Source organism: Sapajus apella, unplaced genomic scaffold (assembly GCF_009761245.1).
Source record: "Sapajus apella isolate SASKATOON/1434 unplaced genomic scaffold, GSC_monkey_1.0 scaffold7, whole genome shotgun sequence".
Classification (NCBI taxonomy): domain Eukaryota; kingdom Metazoa; phylum Chordata; class Mammalia; order Primates; family Cebidae; genus Sapajus; species Sapajus apella.
Window position 1 is genome coordinate 13,230,309 of NW_022436947.1, and position 23,325 is coordinate 13,253,633.

Here is a 23,325-nt window from a genome sequence, read left to right on the forward strand (position 1 = left end):
TAGCCCACTTATTGGCTGGGGCTTTGCAGACTAAGACGAAGCTCCTGCTCCTCGCTGATGCTATTTCTCCCCACCAGGGCTGGGAATTGGTTTATCTTCCAGGTAGCCACTTCAGCAGCCGCCCACTGCAGCTGCAGGCCCCAGGCAGGTTGCTGTGTGTCTATTATTTTTGATTGCCCGTCTTATGGGGCATGAAATCACTTCTGGGAGGGTGTGAGCTTGGCACCACCCTCGATGCCGCTAGAGAGGGAACAGGAGGCGACTGTCTCCCCAGGGTGCAGCCGAGGGGGTGGGTCCAGCCAGGAGTCCTGGGCCCGCATATGCTCCCACACTGCTGTGGGCCACACCCTCTGACCCTGAAAAGTCTGAGTGAAAGGATGCCAACTGAGGCAGGAGGAGGCTTCAGCTGGGAGGCAGGCATTAGCTTCCAGCACCATCTCTGCCCTGGCTGGTGCTGCTGTGGGCCCAGCCTTCCATGCCAGGGAGTGCTGATGTAGTTTGGTGCCTCAGTTTCTCTTTTCTGCAAAATCAGCAGAGCCATGCTCTCTTTTCGGGAAAGCTCTAGGGAAGAATTCCTTGCCTCTTCTAATTTCTGGGGGCTTGTGGTGTTTCTTGGCTGGGGTTGCATAACTCTAGTCTCTGCGGCTCCGCCTGCCTTCTTCAGACAGTTTGTCCTGTGTCTGACGTTGCACTTTCCTTTTCCCTATAAGGACACCAGTCACTGAATTCAGGGCCCACCCTTGAATCTCATCTTAAAATCTTTATGGCTGTGGTCTAAATGTTTTCTACACAATTCATACATTGAAACTGGATCCCCAGTGTGACAGTGTTAGAAAGTGGGGCCTTTGGGAGGTGATGAGTTCGTGAGGGCTCTGTCCTCACAGGATTAGTGCTCTTATAAAAGGGACCCCAGAGCCCAGGTGCATTGACTCATGCCTGTAATCCCAGCACTTTGGGAGGCTGAGGCAGGCGGATCACCAGAGGTCAGGAGTTCAAGACCAGCCCGGTCAACATGGTGAAACCTCATCTCTACTAAAAAATACAAAAATTATCCAGGCGTAGTGGTGCATGCCTGTAGTCCCAGCTACTCTGAAGGCTGAGGCAGGAGAATTGCTTGAACCTGGGAGGCAGAGGTTGTAGTGAGCCAAGATTGGGCTGCTCCAGCTTGGGCAACACAGTGAGTCTCTGTCTCACACACACAAAAGGAACCCAGGGAGCTAGCTATCCCATTCTACCATGAAAAGACACAGCAAGAGGGTGCCTTCCGTTAAGCAGAGAGAAAATCCACACTAGACACTGAACCTGTCAGCACCTTGATCTTGGACTTCCCAGCCTCCAGAGCTATGAGTAATCAATTCTGTTGTTTATAAGCCACTCAGTTTGTGATACTTTTTCTTACAGCAGCTTGAATGGACTCGGACAAGTACTATCTTAATTACATTTGCAAAGATCCTATTTCCAAGTAAGGTCACATCCACAGGTACTAGGGGTCTGGACTTGGACATATCTTTTGGGGGAACACTGTTCAGTTCACTATAGCCAGGTGCTTGTGGAGATGCTCCTTAGTTCTGTCCCCTACTTGCAGAGTGACAAGGTCAGAGGGCACTGTGGTTGGAGGGCACAAGGCCTCCAAGAGAAAGCTGCTTGCCAGAGATCTGCTTCTGTGCTGGGCTGCCTGCTTCCCTCCTACTGCTGGTGCAAATGAGAAGTTCAGCCAGTGTCTGAGCCCTCAGCTCAGAGTCAAGGTTTACACCAACCTCTTCTTCCCTCTGCAGGAAAGAGCCAGACAATAAGAAAAAATAGGAAGAAAGAAGGTTGAATGAAAGAAATGTGAGCTTTACGGAATGTGTGCCACCTAGGCAAGAAGGCCGAGAAGAAGCAGGAGTGACAAGTGGGAAGACCACCTCCAGGCCTGAAATTCCCCGTGATGCTGCAGCTCCCGCCCTGCCCCTACCTGGGTGAGGAGCGGAGGGGTGGGCTGACACTTCGGGACCCCTGGGCAGCTCCTGGCAAACTCACATGCTTGTCTTCAGCTCTCCTGGCTTCATCTGGAGCCCTTTTCAAACCCAGGGCCTTCCCTGGGGATCCCAGGCCCCTAGCCTCCTACCCACCCTGAGTAGTTCCCCTACACAAACACGCACACACACTTTCTCTCTTTCTCTTTCTCCCCAGACATGGGTCTCATTCCCTTAGGCTTTCTTTTCTCAGCTTTTCAGATGATAGGGAACTAATCCTACCCACAAATTCAAACCAACTTGAGAACTAATGGCTGAAACTTAATGATTGCTAACAACAAAATGAGTCCATGAGGTTGGGGGCGAGTGTGTGTGTATTTTGCATTTTTGTGCAGCAGAGGCTTTAGCTCAAAGAAAGGAATCCCTGATGCTGGCAATGAGACATGTTTTTGGATGGTGGGGCTTTGTCAGAGCTCTGGATGTCTCGCATATGTTGGCCACACATGAACAGCTGCTGCAGGGTCGCCTCCAAGCAGCCCAGGCTGCCCTTTGCCCTACACTTATTGGGGCAGAGGCCTCTGTGGACCCACCTGGGAACAGGTCTCGGTGTATTAGCGTCTCAGACAGGTCGGGCTAGGTCACATTGACGTGCCTCAGAATCTATTTATTACTGTTTCCTCCTGTTTGCAGGATGAAACAGCTCAGTAACACGCCTGCCCAAGGTCACACACGGTACAGCTTCTTTGATGGGAGCCCAGGTGTGCTCTGTCTGTCGAGTCTAGGCTCTCTTTTTATTTAGGGGGTTGTTTATCCTTTTTCAATGCCATTCCGCGCCTCTCCCTCTCCTTTCAAAAGCCAACCAATCTAAAGTGTTTTGGTTTGTAAGAGTGTACAGTGGTGTGTGTGTGTGTGTGTGCTTGTGTTTGTTGCCTGTGTGTGCTATTTTTAATCTAGTTGAGTGGCTCAGAATTACAAATCTCTCACTCTCTTTCTTCCTCTTTCTACTTAGCACTGCTGTGAGCTCTTGCGTGTTCTATGTGAACCACAGTTTGCTTCCTGATGCTGAGCCCCACGGTTTGCTTCTGTTGCATATGATCCAACCAGTCTCCCCAAAGTGGGTCCTCCATCTCCCACCACCTCAATAAATATTGCCATAGATGTCCCACCCTGTCCCCTTGTGAGAGCATGTGAGGAATTTGGGGGGAGGGGTACATGCCAAAAAGAGACACGTGGGACCTCAGGGTGGGCGTGGCCCCCGCTTGCCTCCGGACTGCTGTCTCACCTGCCACCACCCCATCTACACAGCCTCATTGAATTCTCTTCCACCATATCATGCAGGCTCCCTGGCCATGAAACAGAGCACAGTGTCATGTAAGACTGTTAGAGCTGACACTGAGTATAGGTTGTGGTGAGCCAAAAATGCACAAAGAGAAAGCCTACAAAGTTGCACTATAGGGACATAAAAATCACAGCCATTGGTGTACTGTTCTATTTTTGCCAAATGACCAGATTGTCTGATCATTCCCAATCTGCGCCTGTGCTGGCAGGCTCCGGTTTGCACATCCAGATCGACCCTCCACCCTGCTCTCTGCCCTGCAGGCAGATCGGCCTGGGCGGTGCCAGCAGGCTCCCTCCGTCTCTGGCTGCTGGCTGGTGATGGTTATAGAGAGGAACGGGCAAGGGACGAGGGCGCAGTATGGAGAGTAGGGCTTTACTCCCCTCAAAACGTGTCTCGTTCACTTAGGCCTTCTTTGCTCAACTTTTCAGGTGACAGCCAGCCAGGTCACCTGCCTGGTGACCCTCACACAGCTCCTCTCAAAGGGTGCCATTAGCTGTGTCCACCCCCTGCGACTTCAGGCCTCTGGTGGTAACCACTGCTCTCTCTTGCTGGGCCTGGGTACTGTGCCATCTCTTGATTTCCCTAAATTCTGCCCTTACGCTTTTGTGCATATTCCTTTATTGAATGGAATGTGTCATCTGTTTACTACTGGACCCCTGACTGATGATACAGTGTCCAATATTTTGAAGGAATACATAAAATGATGGGCCAGACTACCTAATATTTAAGGACAGTTTTGGCACTAACATTTGGTGTCTGAGGACAGCTACCATGTCCTGTAATATGCCTGTCTCAGTGCCCCCATCAGAAACATGACCTGGGCTGGCACCTCCCCTCTACCACACACTTGTCTTCAGACCTTCCCCTGTCTCACCTGCCTGCCTCCCCAGTACAGTGCCACACTCCACCCCACTTCAGCTCCCTGGATTGACCTCTGCCAGAGCTTTTAGCCTCCCTGCCTGCATCATGACTGTCATAAAATTGGGACAGGGTTGCAGGCTCCCAGAACAGAGCCTGGCCTGTAGCGGACCCATCTCCAGCAAGATGGAGTGCTTGCTGGCCCTAAGGTATTTTCTCTGAACCCACCAGGATCCTCCCTGGCCCAATGGAGACAGTGACCAGCATCTCTCTGGTACCTCTGACACCCCGTCCTGGACCCATGGCTTGTCCTACCTTTGGGAAGAGGCCAATGACAGAAACTGGAAGATGTGGTTGGAAGATCCCGGAGGGAGGGGCCAACGGGGTGGTTGGTAGGTGGTTGGAGGACTGACATTTTAATTGCATAATTATTTCCTCAGTAACACTGGTGCTGGGGGAGATGAGGCCTGCTGCCTACAGGATGGATGGTGTGAAGATGGGTGAGCTATATTTTCCCAGATAAAAGCACCAATTGCCTATAAACTCTGATTCTGCCTGATGTAAAAGCCACTTTATTGCACATCCAGAAATTACAACCCGTATAAAAGCACATTATTGTGATGTAAAAATAGATTTTTATATAATTTTTTCATGCCACCACCTTGTAATTCCTCATTTCCAAGCACCCTGAGATTGCACTGAGGTTTATTTTTCTCTTTTAATTGTTTGCTATGGCATGCCAATTTATAGTAAGATATTCTCCCTGAGATCAGAGTGGGGCCGGGGCATAAATATCAGCTGTCACTTCATGGCAGGCAGGGTTGTGGGACACCCAAAATGCCATCAGACAACATCAGGTTCCATGCGACACCACAGATCGGGGTGGGGAGGACTCCAGTTTCAAGCTCACCTGAAGCCCTCCAGGAGGGGCTCCGTCCCCTCCTTTCTGACCTGAAGGAAGATGCAGTGTATCCTGATGTCTCTGGCCCCCTGCCTGTAGGAATACAGCCAAGGAAAGCCAGGCTCTGGGCTGTGCTTAAGCCCCACTGGCCTGATCCATCTGGCTTAGGTGGCTGCCCCTAGTTCCTTTGTCGTATGAGAAGGACCCCATAAAGCTTCCCTTTCAGAACTTTGACCTTTTCCACATTGAATCTCTTTGCCTTGGTTTCCTTCCAGGCAGACAGCCATAGCAGCCTTACTTTGGGAGAGAGGAGTAAGTTTCCTCTCCTGCAGAAAGCCCTGCCCCTTGGTTACCCACTCAGTCATGATAGCTCCCTGCTGCCAAGAGCAAGACCCCATCTGTCTGGCCTTCCAGAGACTCCATCATCACTTATTGGGGGCAGAGAAGGGTCAATTTCCTGTTCTTGCAGCTTTGAAAGGTAGCTGCCTTGAGTGCAGCAGCATGGGCCAAACCAGGCAGCTTCTCCCCACTCCTCATCCCAGGGGAACCCTTGCCTGCCATTAGCTAACTTGCTGCCCTGAACCCGGTCCCGATTTCCAAGTCTGTACTGGACCAAGCTGGAGCACCTCTGTCTGCCATCCGAAAGCTAATGGACAGTGTCTCAGGGTGGACAGTGGTGGGCTCACAGCCTGGTGCTTTGTGGGTGTCTCTCCCACTGGCAATGCTGGGTGGGCCAGGTGAAGAATGAATGAATGAATGAATGAATGTTTGATCAGTGGCTCCCAAACTTTAGCGTGCATCAGAATTACCTGCTGGGCTCTACAGAGCTTCTGTTCAGTAGATCTGGGGTGTGGCCCCCAAATACGCATTTTTAACAAGTTCCCCAAAGGTGCTGATGCTGCTGTTCTTGGACTGGTACTTTGACCACCGCTGGCTTAGATGATTCGTGTCTCTGTCACCCGGATGGAAGGGCGGATTATTGAGTTGTGTGTAGTGTAGACCAACAGGAGATGGAGAGCAATCCGGTGACTGTATCACTGTTCCTGAGAGAAGGGCGGGAGGTATGGGGGAAGGGGGAGGGTAAGAACAGGTGATCAGAAGTCCCCAGAGACCTGCGGGGTGAGGGACTGTAGAGGAACCAGGAGACTAAGCTCCGGGCGGAGAAGCAGTGGGCCTCTCTGGAGCTGGGGTGGCGGGCGCGCCGGCCACCCCAGGGAGCCTGGGCTTTCAGTACCCAGAGGCTGCGGTCTGAGCCTCCGCGTCTCCGAGCCCCCCAGAGGCAGCCCCCAGCGAAGTTAAGCTGCAGCTGGCGGGTGGGCCCCGCCCCGCGGGACCCGCCTCCCGGACGCACCCTGAAGGGGTCCGGACGCCTCCCAGGATTGTTGAGGTCTCCAGCTGCGGCCCGGCCCGGTCTGCGAGCGGTGAAGGGTCCAGGACTGTGCAGCGACCCCGATCCCGGGGCTCCTCTCAGCTCCACGGGGCGCGCACGCAGCACAGGAACCGCGATCGCCCCGCCAGCCGCGGCTCGGAGTCCCCACGAATTCAGCCGAGCGTTCGGGCTCTTTGGGGTGCGCGCCGAGGGGACCCCTTGGTGGCCGCAGCGGGGCACAGTGGGGAGAAGGCTGCGGGCAGAGGGCGCGTGGTAGGAAGGCAGACCGCGGGTTCCAAACCCCGCCCTGGAACGAATGAGCCCTCCGACCTTGGCCACGTCGCTTCCCCTCCTCGGCTCTCAGTGTCTTCGTCTGTAAAATGGGGGTGGGGACGATGATCTCCGGTTCTGAGGCCCTGGGGGTCTATGATGTGGAACGCACAGAGAAGCTCCTGCGCAAACCATTCAGGGCTCCCCTGACCTTTGCTCACAGCCGGGCACAGGGTGTCCTTGGAAGAACAGCCTCCGTTCTCCGGCCTTGGCTGCTTCCCCGACTGGCAGCACCCTCGCTGCCTGCGCTCGGCTACTCGGCCGCTCAACGCCCCGCCACGGCTGGGCCTCAGGGGGCGCGGTCTCCGGGCCAGGGGCGTGGTTGCTGGATCAGAGTCCCACCTTGGTCTGCGACCTTGGACCAGGGTATGACCCTGGACCACAGCAACCTGGCCGCAGGATACAGCATGTGATGTGCTTGGCACAGAGCCCGGCACAAGGGAAGAGCTCCGTGGATAAGGCCATTTGGAGAACGGAGGCCCGCTTCGCCACCACTCAGCGCAGCAGACGTATCTAATGTTTTTTTCAAAAAAGAACTAGGGGCCGGGGCTCACATCTGTAATCCTGGCATTTTGGGAGGCCGAGGCAGGCGGATCAGAGATCAGGAGATCGAGACCGTCCTGCTCAACGTGGTGAAACCCTGTCTCTACTAAAATACAAAAAATGAGCTGGGCGTGGTGGCACGCGCCTGTAGTCTTAGCTACTTGGGAGGCTGGGGTAGAAGGCTCGCTTGAACCTGGGAGGCGGAGGTTACAGTGAGCCGAGATTGCGCCACTGCACTCCAGCCTGGCAACTGAGCGAGACTCCATCTTAAAATAAAACAAAACTAAATAAAATAATTAGTAAAACTAGAGAAGCATCAACCTGGAGCAGTAGAGCTTAAGGGCTGCTCTTCTCCAACAAGTAAAGGCTGGCCACAGGTTCCCAGGCTCCTGTTCAGATCAAGCCCTGCTTGGGCCTGGTGGGAAGGTGAGGAAGAACGGCCTCCAATCCTGGGACTTGAACTTTATTTCTCTGCCTGTCTCTGGGTTGGGCCTCATGCCCTCTGCCTGGACTCAGCTGCACTTTTAGCCATGCATTCATTAACTCATAGTGTATTGAATATTTGCTAATGATGGACACTATGCCTGTTTTCCAGACGCTATCTGTAAAATGGGGGCAAAGGTCTTTCCCTGATGGGACCACCCATAGAGGGCTTAGCCCAGTGTGGGATTACACAGATCTTTAGCTGCCACTGATGTCATGATCATTTTGAGGGTGTAGTCTAGAGAGCCTACACTTCAGAGCATAGCACTGCCCGCACTCTATGTTGGCCCTGGAGCTCCTAGAGCAGAGATTCTCAACCAGCCCCAGCCCCAGGCCCAGCCCCAGGTCCAGGCCCTCCCCTCAGGCAGCTTATTCTGCAAAGCTGTGCCACGGTCTGGCTCCTTCCATTTCTGGCTCTGGGTAGCATGAGTCTTGTTTGCTCCCTGCCTCCAAACTCAGGCCTTGGTCAGACCTCCCAAGAGCCCTCTGTGGGACCCAGGTGGCTTCTCTACCTACCATCTCCTGCTGGGAGCCTCTGGCCTGAAAGGGCTGGGGAGGGGATAGCTCCTCAGGGTGATCTTGTGGCCCAAATCACCTCCTGGGAGCTGGTTAGAAATGAAGATTCTTGGCCTTGCTCCATACTTACTGAAGAGGAATGTGCATTCTTTTTTTTTTTTTTTTTTTGAGATGGAGTTTCGCTCTTGTTGTCCAGACTAGAGTGCAATGGTGTGATCTTGGCTCATGGCAACCTCTGCCTCCTGGGTTCAAGTGATTCTCCTGCATCAGCCTCCCAAGTAGCTGCTATGCACCACCACACCAGGCGACCAGGCTAATTTTGTACTTTTTTAGTAGAGACGGGGTTTCTCCATGTTGGTCAGGCTGGTCTCGAACTCCTGACCTCTGGTGATCTGCCTGCCTCAGCCTCCCAAAGTGCTGGGATTACAGGCGTGAGCCACTGCGCCTGGCCGAGAATGTGCAATTCTAACAAGATCCCCAGATGATTCGCAAGCATGTTAAAGTTTGAGAAGCACTGATCCAGGGCCTACTGGCCTGGAAGGCACCAGAGGAAAATGGAAGCTTGGTCTTCAGGAAATGCCCATGGTCCAAGGAGCCACCTCCAGGTTCAGGGCCTTAGCTCTTCCTGCTTCTGGAGAACTCTTTGTCCCTGGCTTTAGCGGCCTCTCCCTCCCACCAAAAAATATGGGTCTCACTGAAGTTTACAAAGTTCAAGTATCTGCAGATAGTATCAGGGTAATTGACTGGTCAGCTGTGGGTCCCTCGTGCCCAGCACAGAGTAGGTGTTTAACTCTGTTTATGAATTGCAAAACGTTATTTGCAACTGGAACACAATAGCAGTAACAGGGTAAGAACTAATTTGGGCACCACTTCCTTGAGAAGGAGTTTCCAGCCCCCTCTGCAAGCAGAAGGGGACACCTGCTGTCAAGGATACTGTGGAAGTGCCCCCTACTTTGATGGAGTAAGATTCCTGTACCCTCTTCCCATGAAAGCACTGGCCCAGGATAGCAAATATATGGGACACACATGACCATCCCCCTTTCCCACACCCTTGGTAGACATTAATAATTGATTACAGCTGACTTTCTGGCATGACCCTAGAATCCTTGACTACAGGGCACCCCAGGGAGCCACTATCAATTGATCAGACATGGCACTATTTGTGATCTCTGCCTCAGGTCTCCCTCTGGGAGCTGCCCTCTACAGATCAGGCCAGATGAGACAAGGCCACCAGGCTAGTTCCCAAGGACATTCTCCTCCCTGCTAACCCCCAAATGCATGTGCTACTGCACCTTGCGGAGCCCCCTCTGGAAACGGCCCTCCCCAGCTGTTGAGTAAAGTGCAGCTCCAGACCCGTCTTTGCCCACACAGGTCCTTCTCACTAGGGGTCAAGGTCATGTTAAGTGGTTCATCATGATGGCCTCTGTGCAGCTCACGCCTTAACTCCTCACACCCTGTATAACTTGAAGTTACGCACTCACCTCTTCTGCTTCGTCACCCTGTCAAATGGGAATGTCCCTAACAGTCATGCACTGTGTGCCACTCACACAATGGACATGAGGGTTTCAGTGGACATGAGGATGGCCTAGAAGGTGTCCCCACATCAGGGCTAACACTTCCTGCCTGGGATGATGCCCTTTGCCTGACCCTGGAAGTCTCCCTCTGCACAGCTCTGCCTGCTGGAACCTGTAACCCATCTTTCCCTGTTCACAGCCAGTGAGGCCTGTGTGCTGTGGTCCAGGAGGCAGGAGTGCAGCAGCTTAGCAGCTTTGATACTGGCTGCTCCTCCTGCAGCCAGGCCCCAGTAAACTCCATCTTGGGGCTTCCCATGGTGGGTGGGTGGGGTGCACAGCATCCTGCCCCCCAGGACTGCCCCTGCTCCACCCCACTCCCTGACCATGGTCCACTCAGCTGCAGCACAGGACTTTCTCCAGAATCACACCCACATCAGCAGGGAGGACTCATTTTCTGCTGGTGGTTATCAGGTCTGTGAATCAGAACCAGCTGCTCCAAGAGACACCTACGTACCTGCACCCATGCGCGCGCGTGCGCGCGCGCGCGCACACACACACACACACACACACACCCCCAACTCCTACCATTAACTTCCTTCTTCTGCTGTCTAAATTCAGATTTCAGGTTCGAGGGAAAGCGTCTACGTGTAAGTTTTGGCTGGGCATGGTGTCCTCCATGCCAGGTGAGTATGGGCATATGTCCTCTCCCTAGTCCATACAGCCAGGGGCTCTGTGCTGTTTGCTGCCGTTAACTTCAGAACCCAAATGGTGCCTGGCACGACAGGTGCTCAATGCACATGGGCTGACCGCCTCACCTACAGGACTCATTCCAGGCCAGCAAGGTGAAGACCTGCCCTGGGTATGCATGCCTCCTGCCACCCACCACTCCACACCAGACAGCCAGAGACACAGGCCAGTCATCTCAGCCTCCCACCCCCCACCTCCTGACACCTTGGCTCCCTTTTGGCCTCAACCCCACAGGGCTCCCAAGAGCAGAGGGGTTCTTCCATGCCTGTATCCTCTCCCCTGAGTGATAACAGCAAACAGTGAACACAGAATCTGTGCTGGGGCTTGTGTAAAGGACTTTACAAATCTCTCTGTATTCCTTTACTTTTTATTTTTTAAATAAAAAAAAAAAAGTAGAGGGTGGGTACAGTGGCTCACACCTGTAATCCCAGCACTTTGGGAGGCTGAGGTGGGTGATCATGAGGTCAGGAGATCGAGATCATCCGGGCTAACACGGTGAAACCCCGTCTCTACTAAAATACAAAAAATTAGCTAGGCATGGTGGCAGGCACCAATAGTCCCAGCTGCTCAGGAGGCTGAGGCTGCAGAATCACTTGAACCTGGGAGGCAGAGGTTGCAGTGAGCTGATGTCACGCCACTGCACTCCAACCTGGGCAACAGGGCAAGACTCCATCTTAAAAAAAAAAAAAAAAAGAAGAAAGAAAGAAAGAAGATGGGATCTCACTATGTTACTCAGGCTGGTCTTGAATGCCTAGGCTCAAGCGATCCTCCCGCTTTGGTCTCCCAGTGCTGGGACTACAGGTGTGAGCCACTGTGCCTGGCCTCTGAATTCTTTTATCAACCCTGTGAGGTAGGAATTTTTATCTTTTATTCGTTTACAGATGAGGGAACTGCCTCAGAGAGGTTCATTAGCTCACTTGAGGCACTCGGCTAGGGCGTGGCACATGGGACTCAAGGTCAGCCTGTTTGCCTTCAGAACCATGTCCTCCACCACTGACTCCTTGAGATCAATCTCACAGCCAAGTTCTTGATCAGCACCAACTCGGCCTGATACTTACTATCAACTCAGTCTCTGAATGCAGCCTATGGTTCTGCAAGAAATTCTTTGAAACCCAAAATCCTGACGCCCTCCCTGGTCAGGTCCTGTCCTGACCATGTGTGAGGACAGGCTGGAGAGAGGCGGCCAACTGAGGCATGGTGGCTTCTGCAGTGGGCTGGAGGGAGGGCTTGGCTCCATCAATATCATTTCCTCTACTGTGAAATCTCTGAGGCCGAGACACTGCTGACCACAGGGGAGTAAAGCATTTGCGAAGCCAAAGAGAAGCATCATTTAGAATAACTGTAAGTAGCTTTGGCCTCTTCTCCTTTCACATAATTGGGAACACAAAATGTTAACACCACAGGATCTGTGCTGGACCTGTGGCATACATGTGGCTGCAGGAGAGAGCGAAATTGCCCGAGTGGAGGGGAGCTGGCCTATCTCCCAGGCCCAGGAAGCCAGATGAGTCCTATAGATTGAGGCTGCCTACTCAATGATTGCATCAATGTCACCTGATCTGTGGCAGTGACTGGGCCCAGGGCCTAGAATAATGACTGGATTTAGCTGGGATAATAGGTCTGTATTGCCTGGCTGGACACAGCCAAGACCCTCAGGCAGCAGGGTGAGGGACCCTTGTCTCCTGCTGTCCTTGCCTAAGGCTCTGAGGCAGCTGTGAAGAGGCAGGGGAGGGGGCTCCGAAGCCCCATCCTACCTTGTGTCAGTTCAAGCCCCAGGCACAGGTGCTCTGGCAAAGATACCTAGAGACTGTACGGTCCCATTATATCATCAGGACTATTTCAGGAAAAAAATGTCTTTTCTATCAGGGAGATTTCTGGGATGCTGATGTTCTATAGTTGATCCAAATGGTAGTTTCAGGAGTATATAAATTTGCAAAAATCCACAAGTCATATGCTTAAGATCTGTGCTCTTCCTGTAAGTTACACCTCAATCTGAAAAGTGAGCAGGGGACCTTGAAGTCAGTGTCTTGTGCAGGCCTGGTCAGCTCTCCCTATCCCGTTGGCTGCTTTTTCCCAAAAGGATGTGGCTTCAGCTGGTCAGGGCCCAGGGGTTGGTGAGAACAAAGTCCTTAGTTCTTTGGCCACACACAGAACTAAGACTTGCAATGCAGAGAGCGTTCTCAGAAGGGCTCACCAGCCAGGAGAGGGCTTCGCTCAGTGAGTTCCCTCAACCAGACCCATTGTTTATCTGGTAAACTGTTGAAGCTGTCACCCTGTCCTCAAAACCTTTAACTCCCTGGAAGAGCTTTCTCCTTAGAATTCCCACACTTTATTAATAGCCATCTATGGACCCACCTCCCAGACCAAGACACAGAACATCCCCAGTCACTTATGTCCTCCCAACGTCCTTCCTTATCTCACCCCTGGGGTCCCTCGCCCCACCTGGAGGTGACCACTATCCAGATTTCTGTTTTTCATCCCTTTTTGCTTTTGTGTGTTATTACATATATGTAGAGTGTGCACATATATGGACACCCTACATATATGTAATGTATTTACTGTAGATAGTGTCAGCTTAAATTTGCAGTCCAAATGTCAGAATTTGCATTCCTTTTTGCTCTCAAAAACATCCCTATTTAGACAATAAATTAAATGATCACATAGATACATGCATATCTAAGCAATGCATTACTTGGTTTTGAGCTTTATAATAATGGTATTATATGGCATTATATGATATGGTATTATATGATATGAAGTTCTCTGAGATGTGCTTTATTCATTCAACATTATTTTTTGAGATTTATCCTTGCTTTGTGTGGCCAGAGTTCATTCACTTCCACTGTTGAGTAATATTCCATTGTGCGAATACATCTTGTCATGCATGTAGTGCCCCATTTTTGTTTGTAGGAACAAAGCTGCAGCGCCCATTCTTGCATATGACTCCTGGCGGGTTGTTCTTACACATGTGAGTAGCCCGTGGCCACAGAACCAGGAGGGAATTGCTGGGTCATGGGGCATGGCCATTGTCAACTTGACACGCTAAGGCCACAGCATTTGTACACATTGTCAACTTGACACGCTAAGGCCACAGCACATTTGTACACACATCAATTACATCAATCAGGTCTATCACCAGCATTGTTCTCAATAGACTGTGAGCCCCACGAGGACAGAGTTAACTCTCCCTTTTCCCCCAGCCCTTAGAACAGTGCCTGGAGTAGCTCAGGAAACACTAAATGTCTGAATGTTCAGTGGGCTATGGATGGCTCAGGGCAGACTCATTCCCATCCTGAGAAAACAAACCTCAAAGATGTTGCTGCTGGCAGAGCCACAGGAGCAGCTGCATTTTTGCACGTGCCGGATTCTGCAATGGATCTGCACAAATCCAGGGCACTGTCAACATGCAGCGGCTAGAAATATTCTGCCTGCTTGAGGGCTCTGGGCCTGTGACAGGAGTCACTCCTCTGCCCTGTGCAATGACACCCTAGCCTCCTTCATCTGAACCAGGACCCCAGCTCACCCTGCAGGTCCCCGAGGGCCAGGCCTGCTGGGATGGACACCCTCCAAGGTGAAAGCCATGATGGAGAGAAAAATAAGAGGCCTGGGACCAGGAGACCTGTTTTCTATTCCTGGCCCTGCCATTAATAAAGTGGGTGACCTTGGGCAAGTCACTTTGTCTCCCTTCTCATCCTATAAAATGAGCTTGGACAGTGATAGCTAATTCTTGAACTTGAGAACTCATCAGAATCACCTAGGAAACTTGTTAAAGTGGATCCTCAGGCCCCGCCCCATGGGGACTGAGGTAATAGGTCGGTAGTGGCACCTAGATACACGTATATTTACACAACAGTGAATTTTAAAAAGACCACTAGAAACACTCATAAACGGTTAAAAAATTCAATAGTAGACAGAGATTATAATAAAAAGCAGTGCTCCTCATCCCTAGTGTGCTACCTACAGGCAACCACTTTTAATCATGTGTTTGATCTGATGGTTACTATCTTATTGCTAAATAATAAGCTAGTTCTTGTTTTATCAGACATTACCCATTGTCTTCCTGTTATGATAGATGAGAACTCGGCTCACTTACCTCCCCACTCCTAATATAGTTCTGGCATTATTTTTGGAAGCTGTATTTTAACAAGCATCCCAGGTGATTCTGATGTAGTTGGCCTGCCAGCCACACTTAAGTGCCCAGTGGGACTTGGTAGAGACACCAAAGTGCTCATGGCCCATTTCTGAAGCCCCTGGTTCTGCTTGGCTTCTGGACTTGCTGGTGGGGCCTTTCCTTTCCCTACCTCTGGAGGCTCAGAAAGGCTGGGCACAGGGTCACATTGACAAACACACTGTTCTGGTATTGGTGGGGACAGAACTGCCTTGTCCTGTCATCTTGCTTCCCCTTCTCATTCGTGTCACCTTCTGCCCCCAGTTGCATAATTAGGATGAGCAGATTTCTCCTTTAGGGCCTGGCATAGCTCTGATCCTAGCAGACTGTTCGATGTCTGACTTCTAATAATCAAGGATTGGTGTATTCATACAATGGGCCACACAAAATGCACAAACTAAAATGAACCTAACCACATGGATGAATCTCATAGGTGTGCATCAGGCACATAAGAATACGTACGGTCTGGGTCCCCTTATGTAAGATGTAAAGTCATGCAGACCAAAAAAAAAAAAAAAACAAAATCAACATAACAAACAAAATAGGCAAAAATCATCTACTGGGCTAGAAGTCAAGAGAGGTTAATTGTGGGGGTGAGAGTGGCTGTGGGGGAGCTCACGAGGGGCTGCTGATGCTCTTTTTTGGTGCGTGTGCTGCTTGTGTGGGTAATGTTCATTGTGTATTTGGGTGTTTCTTTGTGCACTTTTTCTAATGTGTCTATTTCCTGATAAATGTTACCTCCCTTAAAGGAATGAAGAAAAACCAAGCAGCTCCCCTTCCTCCCTCCTAAACTCCCCCTTAAACAAGCCCTTCCCGGGGTGGGGCCAGGCAAGCTGAGGAGGCCAGAAACTTGCTTGTGTGGTGGAGGGGGGTCTGGAGCCCAGAGACCTGATCCTGCCAGTTTTGATGTATTCCAGAGTTCCAGCCTGGCGCCCCATAGAGCAAAGCTCCCTGCTGGGTCAAGGGAGTGGCTGGAAATGAGGCCCAGAAATGTTTCCTGGGAAGGATGACAAGACACTCGCCAGCCAGGACCCATGTGCCTTCTTCCCCACCTGCTTGCAGCCAAGCTTTCCAGGGGGAGGGTGGTGTTTGGGCCCCCAGCCCGCCTCCGCAGGCTGCTGGCCAACCTAGTGTAAATATTATTACACTCCTACGCATCTGAAGGACGTTAATTATTAAAACACATGCCACCCAGGGTAGTGCACTGTAATTAGGTTCAAATTAAATTAGCATCCTCTTGTAATTAGGACATCAATAACCACTCTTGACGCACCAGCTTTCTGGCCCATCCCCATTGCTTCCCAACATGGGCTAATGCAAAAAAAAAAAAAAAAAAAGGGGGGGGTCCATTGACTCTCTCTCCCTAGGATGCAGAAATAATCAAACCAATAAATAAAATGGAGGCAGTTGCGGCAGCCCTTCTCTCCACTGCCCGCCTTCCCTGCTGATCCTGCACACTAGCCAGGGGAAGGAGACAAGTTCGCTGTGGAGGAGTCCCAGGCACCAGTGCTTCCCTGGCGGCTTTCCCGAGCCCTGGGCTCTGCTGCATCCACCCTCAGAGACCAGGAGCCTCCTCAACCTGCCCAGACATAAGTGATGCTTTCCTGACGCCTGCTAGCGCCAGCTCTTCTCCGTTCCTCTGGGAAACTTCCCAGCCACCTAGGCCAAGGCCTCTGTCCCTTAAAGTTCCAGGACACCGCCCACTGCTGTGGCTTGTTATAGATAGCATGGCATCTGCTGCCTCCTTGAGAGCCCAGAGAGATGACCTTGGCACTCACTGGACCCAACACTGTGCTTGGCACTAACTGGGTCCTAATCCCTGTTTGGAGGATGCCTAAATGGATGGATAATAGGTGCTCAAGAGACTTCACTATTCAACAGGAAAGGTGGATGGAGAAGCAGAACCCACGATCCTGAGGCCAAGGTGCAAGTTTTATAACTCAGGGAGGGAGAGGAACCTGTGAAGAGCTTTTTCTGTGTTACTGGTACACGAGCTGGTGCTGAGTGGACAGCTACACATGAAAATAGAACATGCCGATGTGTGCGTACTCTGAGTGCCTCCTTCAAATCTGCACCCTCGGTGCGTGGCTTGCCTCAGCCCTATCCAGGTCACATTCAGGAACTTAGCAGATGTTATAGAGAGAGAAACACCAAGTCGGGGCCAAAACCAGAAAAGCCACGGTAGTGCCTTCCTGCCTGGTGACTGATCTGACCTTTGTCTAAACCAGCCTTGGAAGAGAAAGAAAATCAGAAAAGGGAAGGTGCAGGCAAAATTTCAATTGGAAAACTAAGGAGAGTTTATCCTTGGGCACAGATGTAACCAAGGCAACTGTGAAGACCGTGAGATGATTTCAGACCCTTTCACAAAAGACTGGGCTAGCATCTTGCCCCTCTGCCGACTGTGTTCATTGTGAATACACATCTCACCCTACCAGAGGCACCTTAGAGGTCAAGAAATAAGTGAGATGGGCATTCTCTTTTGATAGATAAAAATAAAATCAGAGACCATGGTGAGAGTGTGCTTCTCTGCCAGATGCAGGACAGCTTCTCCAGGAGCAGAGATGATGGAGAGGCTCACACCAAGTCAACATCCACACCCCTCCTAATTTGTTGGGCCCCCTAAGGGGCTGCACACAGTCAAGGGAAGCACAGTTACTGGACCATAAGGGGTCTGATTCAGGGAGTATATAAGCACTTGCTCTGGCTAGGCTGGAGGCACTGCAAATAGAAACTGTGAGTCCCCAAGATGGCCAAGGGAAACTAGTGGTTTCTGGAGTTGAATTGACTCTCATTTCTCCCCATGGCTCCTCCCTGGTTCCTCTCACTCTCACCACTCTTAACTACAGTGCACCTTGAGTGTAAGAAACACACATGAGAAACCCGTAAGAGCCCTGGCCAGGACAAGTGTGTGTTATGGCAGGACCTCCGACTTAGGAATGAGATCTGGCCAGCCAGGCCCTGCCACCTCCACTGACTCTCCCTGTATCCCCAAAGGCCAAAGCATCAATTTATATGGCAGCTTAGAGCATCAACCCAGATCAGAATATTGGTGGAATGTGGGGCCGTCAGGCAGACATGATGCCAAATTTTACCAGAGCATGTGCCAGGAAGGGGCAGGGGCACGCAGGTGATGCTGTCAGTGGAGAAATAATGAGGCGTGGACACCGTGGGTGTGGAAAGTGGGGACTCGCACACTTGACTCTCTCCCCAGGGTTCCTGGCCTCACACCACAGTGGCTCCTCCCCCACAGGCTATATGCAGCCTGAGGAGTCTGAGCTCTGGGGCCAGTTCTACCTCAGGACCTTTGGGGAGAGCTTATCAAGTTAGACAGGAGCAATGGCTAACCTGGTGCAGATAGGCCTCTCACCTGGGACCTGGGTCCTTCTCGGAGAAGCCGGTCCTCCTAGCTCTGTGCTCCAGGAAGGAACCAGGGGGCCTGCACTCTAATCCACTCTATCCCGGCCACAGCAGGAATTAGGGAAGTAATTTCTCTCAGCTGATTCCCTTTTGGATCCTTTCTTGGGGATCTGGCAGGGTCTGCCTAAGGTGGGACCCAGCAATTCACAGTGGGTGAATGGTCCTGGGTGCTGCTGGCCAAGCTGCTCTAACTCTCTAAGGTCCTTGAGAACATGTGCAATGAGTCAGAAAAGACCTCTAGCCTCCTGTATGATGGCCATGGTGCCAAGTGTAGGTCCAGGAGTTGCTTGCTCGGATGCTGAAGATCTGCCTTACTTTCCCCAGTTGGCTTTATTTTAGGAAGAGTGGCCAGGCATTTGGATGACTATCTTGGGGGTCATTCAAGTGTCCAGGTCTCCTCCTGGCTGAAGCTGCCAAGACTCCATGCTCTGGACCCCACTGTGACCAATAAGGGCTGCAGACAGCACATACTATTTTATTGGGCCTCAAAAGCTTTAAATACAGAATGGGCTGGCCAGGGCGAAGATGTGGACACACTGGCATTTGAGAATGGACGCATCTGAAAAATCACGTAATCAACAGTTGGACAGAGAGCTGGGAAGAAGGGCAGTCTGGGACAGAGGCAGGTGCCAGCCAGCAGCGGCCCGGGTGTTAGGATGACTCCCTCCACCAGGACGTAGTCTTTGATGCTTCTTCCTGATTTGAGGACTTTAAAAAAAAAAAAACCACAAACCTCCAAATAAAACCAACTGGGAGAGACTGTGGATAGCAGTGCCCATCATCCCAGAGGACAAGGGTCTGCCCCAGAAAGCCTTGGGGTCCCCCACCCCACCCCCAGCACTGATGCCACCCTACAAGACATTTCCACACACTGAAGCAAAGCTGGACCCAATCTACACCCCCTCTCTGGGGTGTGGAGTTGGAAACACCTTCCCGGCAGAGGAAGAGGGACTGGCGTGAGCGGTGCTGGGGGCCAAACCCGATCGCCTCCTTAGCGGCTGTAGCCAAACTCATCCGCATCATCAGCTCGAAAGTCTCCATAGCGCCACAGGTTCAGCTGTAAGAAAAAACAGAAAATAGCTCTTCAGGGGTATGGGACCCACTGGAACTCAGAGGGCCAAAACCCTCAACTCGGTAGCCTCTGGGGGCTCCCAAGGCAAGAACTCACCCTGGCGCTCTTGGCTGACTCCTGGGCATTCAGGTATTCTGTGATCTGGAGGACAAGAGAGGAAAGGGAGTGGTCAGGGTGCCCTCAAATGATTAGCCAGCATGACCCTGCAGAATGCTTAGGTCGGGGCCCCATCTCTCCTTGCTCGAGCCTCTCCAATGGAGCCTTAGTTCCCTCAGGGTAAAATGTAAAATGCAATCACATTCATCTCCTGGCTATTCCCTTAACTCTGCACTGGTTCTTCCATCTGCTTGGAACGCTCTTCCCATCATGTTGTCCTGGCTCCCTCTCCCATCTGCTTCAGGTCTGTGGTAAAGTATCTCCTTCTTAATGAAGTCTCAGGCAGCCCCATTTAAAATTACAACCTAGGTCAGGCGTGGTGGCTCAGGCCTATAATCCTAGCACTTTGGGAGGCCAAGGCAGGAAGATCTCTTAAGCCTAGGAGTTCAAGACCAGCCTGACTCCATCTCTACAAAAAAATAAAAAAATTTAGCCAAGCATGGTGGCCCACACATGCCTGTAGTCCCAGTGACTCAGCAGGCTTTGGCGGGAGGATCACCTGAGCCAGGGGGTTCGAAGCTGCAGTCAGCCGTGATTGCGACACTGTACTCCAGACCTTGTCTCAAACCAAACCAAACAAGAACAATAAACACACAACTTTCCCCGCCCATTCCTGACTCCCTGGATTCCACTTCTATTTTGTCACTGCAGTTATCATCTTCTAATATCCTATTTAATTTACTTATTATTTCCATTTTAATTGTTGTCTGCTCATGCTTGAATGTAAGCTCTTCAGGGCAGGGGTGCTGTCTCTTGCTCACTCACATACCATAGGCCCTCAATAAATGTCTACTGATAGCACGAATAGATAAGCGAACACACGTTAGGTGTTTCTCTCAGGGACTGGGGCAAAAGGAATTTTCTGCAGAGACATTAAGTTTCCCCCGACCTGGCCCACTTGGATGGTTTACTGATTCAGCCCAGCTGGGAAGCAGGGCTGTTCTGCAATAGGGCCTCAGTGGCTGCTTGGTGAGAGGGTAGGGAGGGACTCAGAAATGTACAGCATTGAATGGAAGGGGCTACCTTGTATCCAGAGCCCAAAGCTAATCACCAATGGCCACGCAGTGCAAGGTATTTCCCAGTTACGAGTGCACTGATCGTCATGATCAGCCCTGAGAAGTGGCAAGGTATCCAGTGCTCCCCTCAGTTCATGAGCAGGGAGAGGGGGCTCAGGAGCTGGCTTCTCCTCTCAGGACGGTGGAGCCAGGATTCCAAGTCCAAGGGGCTTTCCAAACAGCCAGAGGGTTGTGTGGCAGAGTTCCCCTGGGCCCTTTAGTGCCTCCTCCTCGACAGCTCTGGCTCGGGGTGGCACTGGGTACCAGGAGTTGGTTATGGACTTGGAAGTTGTCTGTTGAAGAGTGAAACTGGCAGAGCGGGAGGGACAGGCTTTGACCCTCTCCACACCGCCCCTGGCAAAGCTTTCTTGCCCGTTACCTGGGGGTACATGGGGAAGGAAACTTTCCGTTCTAGTTTGCCGCTGCATTCTCAGCCAAACCCGCAGCCAATTAATTTGGGATGTAATTAGCTTTAAAACAAAAACAAAACCAAAAAAACCCCAACAAACCCAAATCCATTATCTTTCCCCAGCAGAAACAGCAGGATGGTGGATTCCCTGCTCCCTTCCTGGCTCACGGTGCAGTCCCCTCCTTGGTGAGGGTGGTAGGGCAATGCTGGGGCCACCTCTCTACATCACGTACCACTTTCTGGAACTGCTTCTCCTTGCGAACCTCCACCATGACCAGTCCCTCCTTCACCAAGCCCAGCCCCACATCGCCCTTGGAATCTGCAAACTGCAGGGTGACATGGGGGCAGCCGGCACTCAGGTGTTCCACGTTGAGCAGGCACTGAGTATTCTGGATATCCCGAACCACACTGTCCACGGCATCCGTGCGGGCATCTTCCTGGATCAGAGACACACTCAGGTCAGAGCAAGCCAGAGAACAGCCACTTGGGCCCCAGCTCTTGTCCATGGACTCCCAAGAAAGTCTGGCCAGCAGGGGCCTCCTCTGCCAGGTGTTTTCAACTCCCCTGAGAACCCTAGTGAGGTTGGCCAGGTGCAGTGACTCACGCCTGTAATCCCAGCACTTCGGGAGGCTGAAGTGGGTGGATTACTTGAGGCCAGGAGTTTGAGAACAGCCTGGCTAACACAGTGAAATCCCATCTCTACCAAAAATACAAAAATCAGCTAGGCGTGGTGGTGGGAGAGGGTGGGAGGGAGGGAAGGAAGGGGAGAGGGTGGGAGGGAACCTATAATCAATCCCAGCTACTTGGGAAACTGAGGCACAAGACTTGCTTGAACCTGGGAGGTGGAGGCTGCAGTAAGCTGAGATTGTGCCACTGTGCTCCAGCCTGGGCAACAGAGCAAGACTCAGCCTTAAAACAAACAAAAAAACCCCAAAAAGAACCCTAGTGAGGGAGAAACAGGCTCCAGATAGGAAGTCTTCCCCTTTTCTCTTCCTTGCCCTTAGCCTGAGACTATTTGCAAGCGACCCTTCTTTCTTTCCTATCCCAAGCCCCACCCTCCTGCCCTGTGTCTCCGAGGAAAAGTGACTTATTTGCACTCAAAGCTCACCTACACGTGGTGCCCTCTCACTTCCTACCTCCCGCAGGACCTTGCTCCAGTGCACTGAGCCCATGACATCCTGTGTCTCTGTCTTTTTTTTTTTTTTTTTAAGGGACAGGGACTAGGCCAGGTTCGAGGGCTCACGCCTGTAGTCCTAGCACTTTGGGAGGCCGAGGTGGGTGCATCACCTGAAGTCAGGAGTTCGAGATCAGCCCAGCCAACATGGTAAAACCCTGTCTCTACTAAAAATACAAAAATGAAATGGGTGTGGTGGCAGGCACCTGTAATCCCAGATACTGGGGAGGCTGAGGTGGGAAAATCACTTGAACCCTGGAGGTGGAGGTTGCAATGAGCTGAGATCACACCACTGCACTCCAATCTGGGTGACAGCGAGACTCTACCTCCGAAAAAAAAAAAAAAAAAAAAAGAGAAAAGAAAAAACCCTAAATGAGGTAGGGACTGGCCAGAGTGCGGTGGCACCATCATCTGACTGAAGCCTTGAACTCCCGGGCTCCGGCAATCCTCTCACCTTAGTCTCCTGAATAGCTGGGACTACAGGCACGTGCCACCACACCCAGCTTATTATTATTATTATTTAGAGACAGGGTCTTGCTATGTTGCCCAGGCTGGTTTTGAACTCCTGGCCTCAAGCAATCCTCCCTGCTTGGCCTCCTATGCTGGGATTACAGGCGTGAGCCACTGCACCTGATCCCATGTGTCTGTCTTCAGCATCTTCTGTTGTTTCTCTCATGCCCTTCAGCAACTTTGTGAAAAGGCAGAGAGTAAATTTGAAAAAAATTTTTTTAAAGATAGGGTTTCACCATGTTGGCCAGGATGGTCTCAATCTCCTGACCTCGGGATCTACCTACCTCAGCCTCCTGAAGTTTTGGGATTACAGGCATGAGCCACTGCGCCTGGCAGCAGAGAGTAAATCTGCTTATTCTTCATTTGTACCCTTTATCTGGTGACAGTGCCAACCACGGTGTTCACGCAGCTCTCACTCTAGGTACCAGGCACTTCCTCAAAGCTAAAGTCAAGGGCAGCCGCTGGGGAGCTTCAACCTGCCTGAGCTCCCTGGGGATCTGGGCATTGCACATTGGCTTTCTGCTTGGGAATGGAGGATATCTATGACCCTACGCATGGGTTCTCTCCTCTCTGGCTGCACTTGCTGTCTTTAGGCTCCTGTTCTCAGGTGGTGGGACCCCAGTACTTCTAACACCCTCTCTCCTCCTCATCACACCTTCCACACACCCAGTCTGGGCAATCCTGTACACTGCCTTGGTTTAACTACACTATTCCAGGTCTCATCTCACTCCCTAACTGAAAACTGTACGGCTGCCTGGAGGTCCCACTGGTCAAATTTGCTCCTCTCCTTCTTCTTGGCCAGCAGCAACACA

At 51.6% G+C, this 23,325-nt stretch overlaps 1 protein-coding gene across 2 annotated transcripts in view; it reads right to left on the bottom strand.

The window, feature by feature from the left end:
- Nucleotides 1-2,131: 2,131 nt before the first annotated feature.
- SND1 (staphylococcal nuclease and tudor domain containing 1) overlaps nt 2,132-23,325 on the bottom strand; it is a 457,598-nt gene continuing 436,404 nt past the window's right edge. Inside the window, exons 22-25 of one of the 2 annotated variants that reach the window (XR_004268168.1) lie at nt 21,063-21,266; nt 19,306-19,350; nt 18,864-19,194; nt 2,132-2,146 (exon numbers count right to left, since the gene is read on the bottom strand). Coding sequence is in view for 1 of the 2 variants with exons in the window: in XM_032275661.1 (XP_032131552.1) it covers nt 19,129-19,194; nt 19,306-19,350; nt 21,063-21,266 (315 nt within the window). In the remaining variant the exon portion in view is untranslated. Of the gene's footprint in view, nt 2,147-18,578; nt 19,195-19,305; nt 19,351-21,062; nt 21,267-23,325 lie in introns of those variants that run through there. The other variant, XM_032275661.1, reaches the window with a different exon arrangement.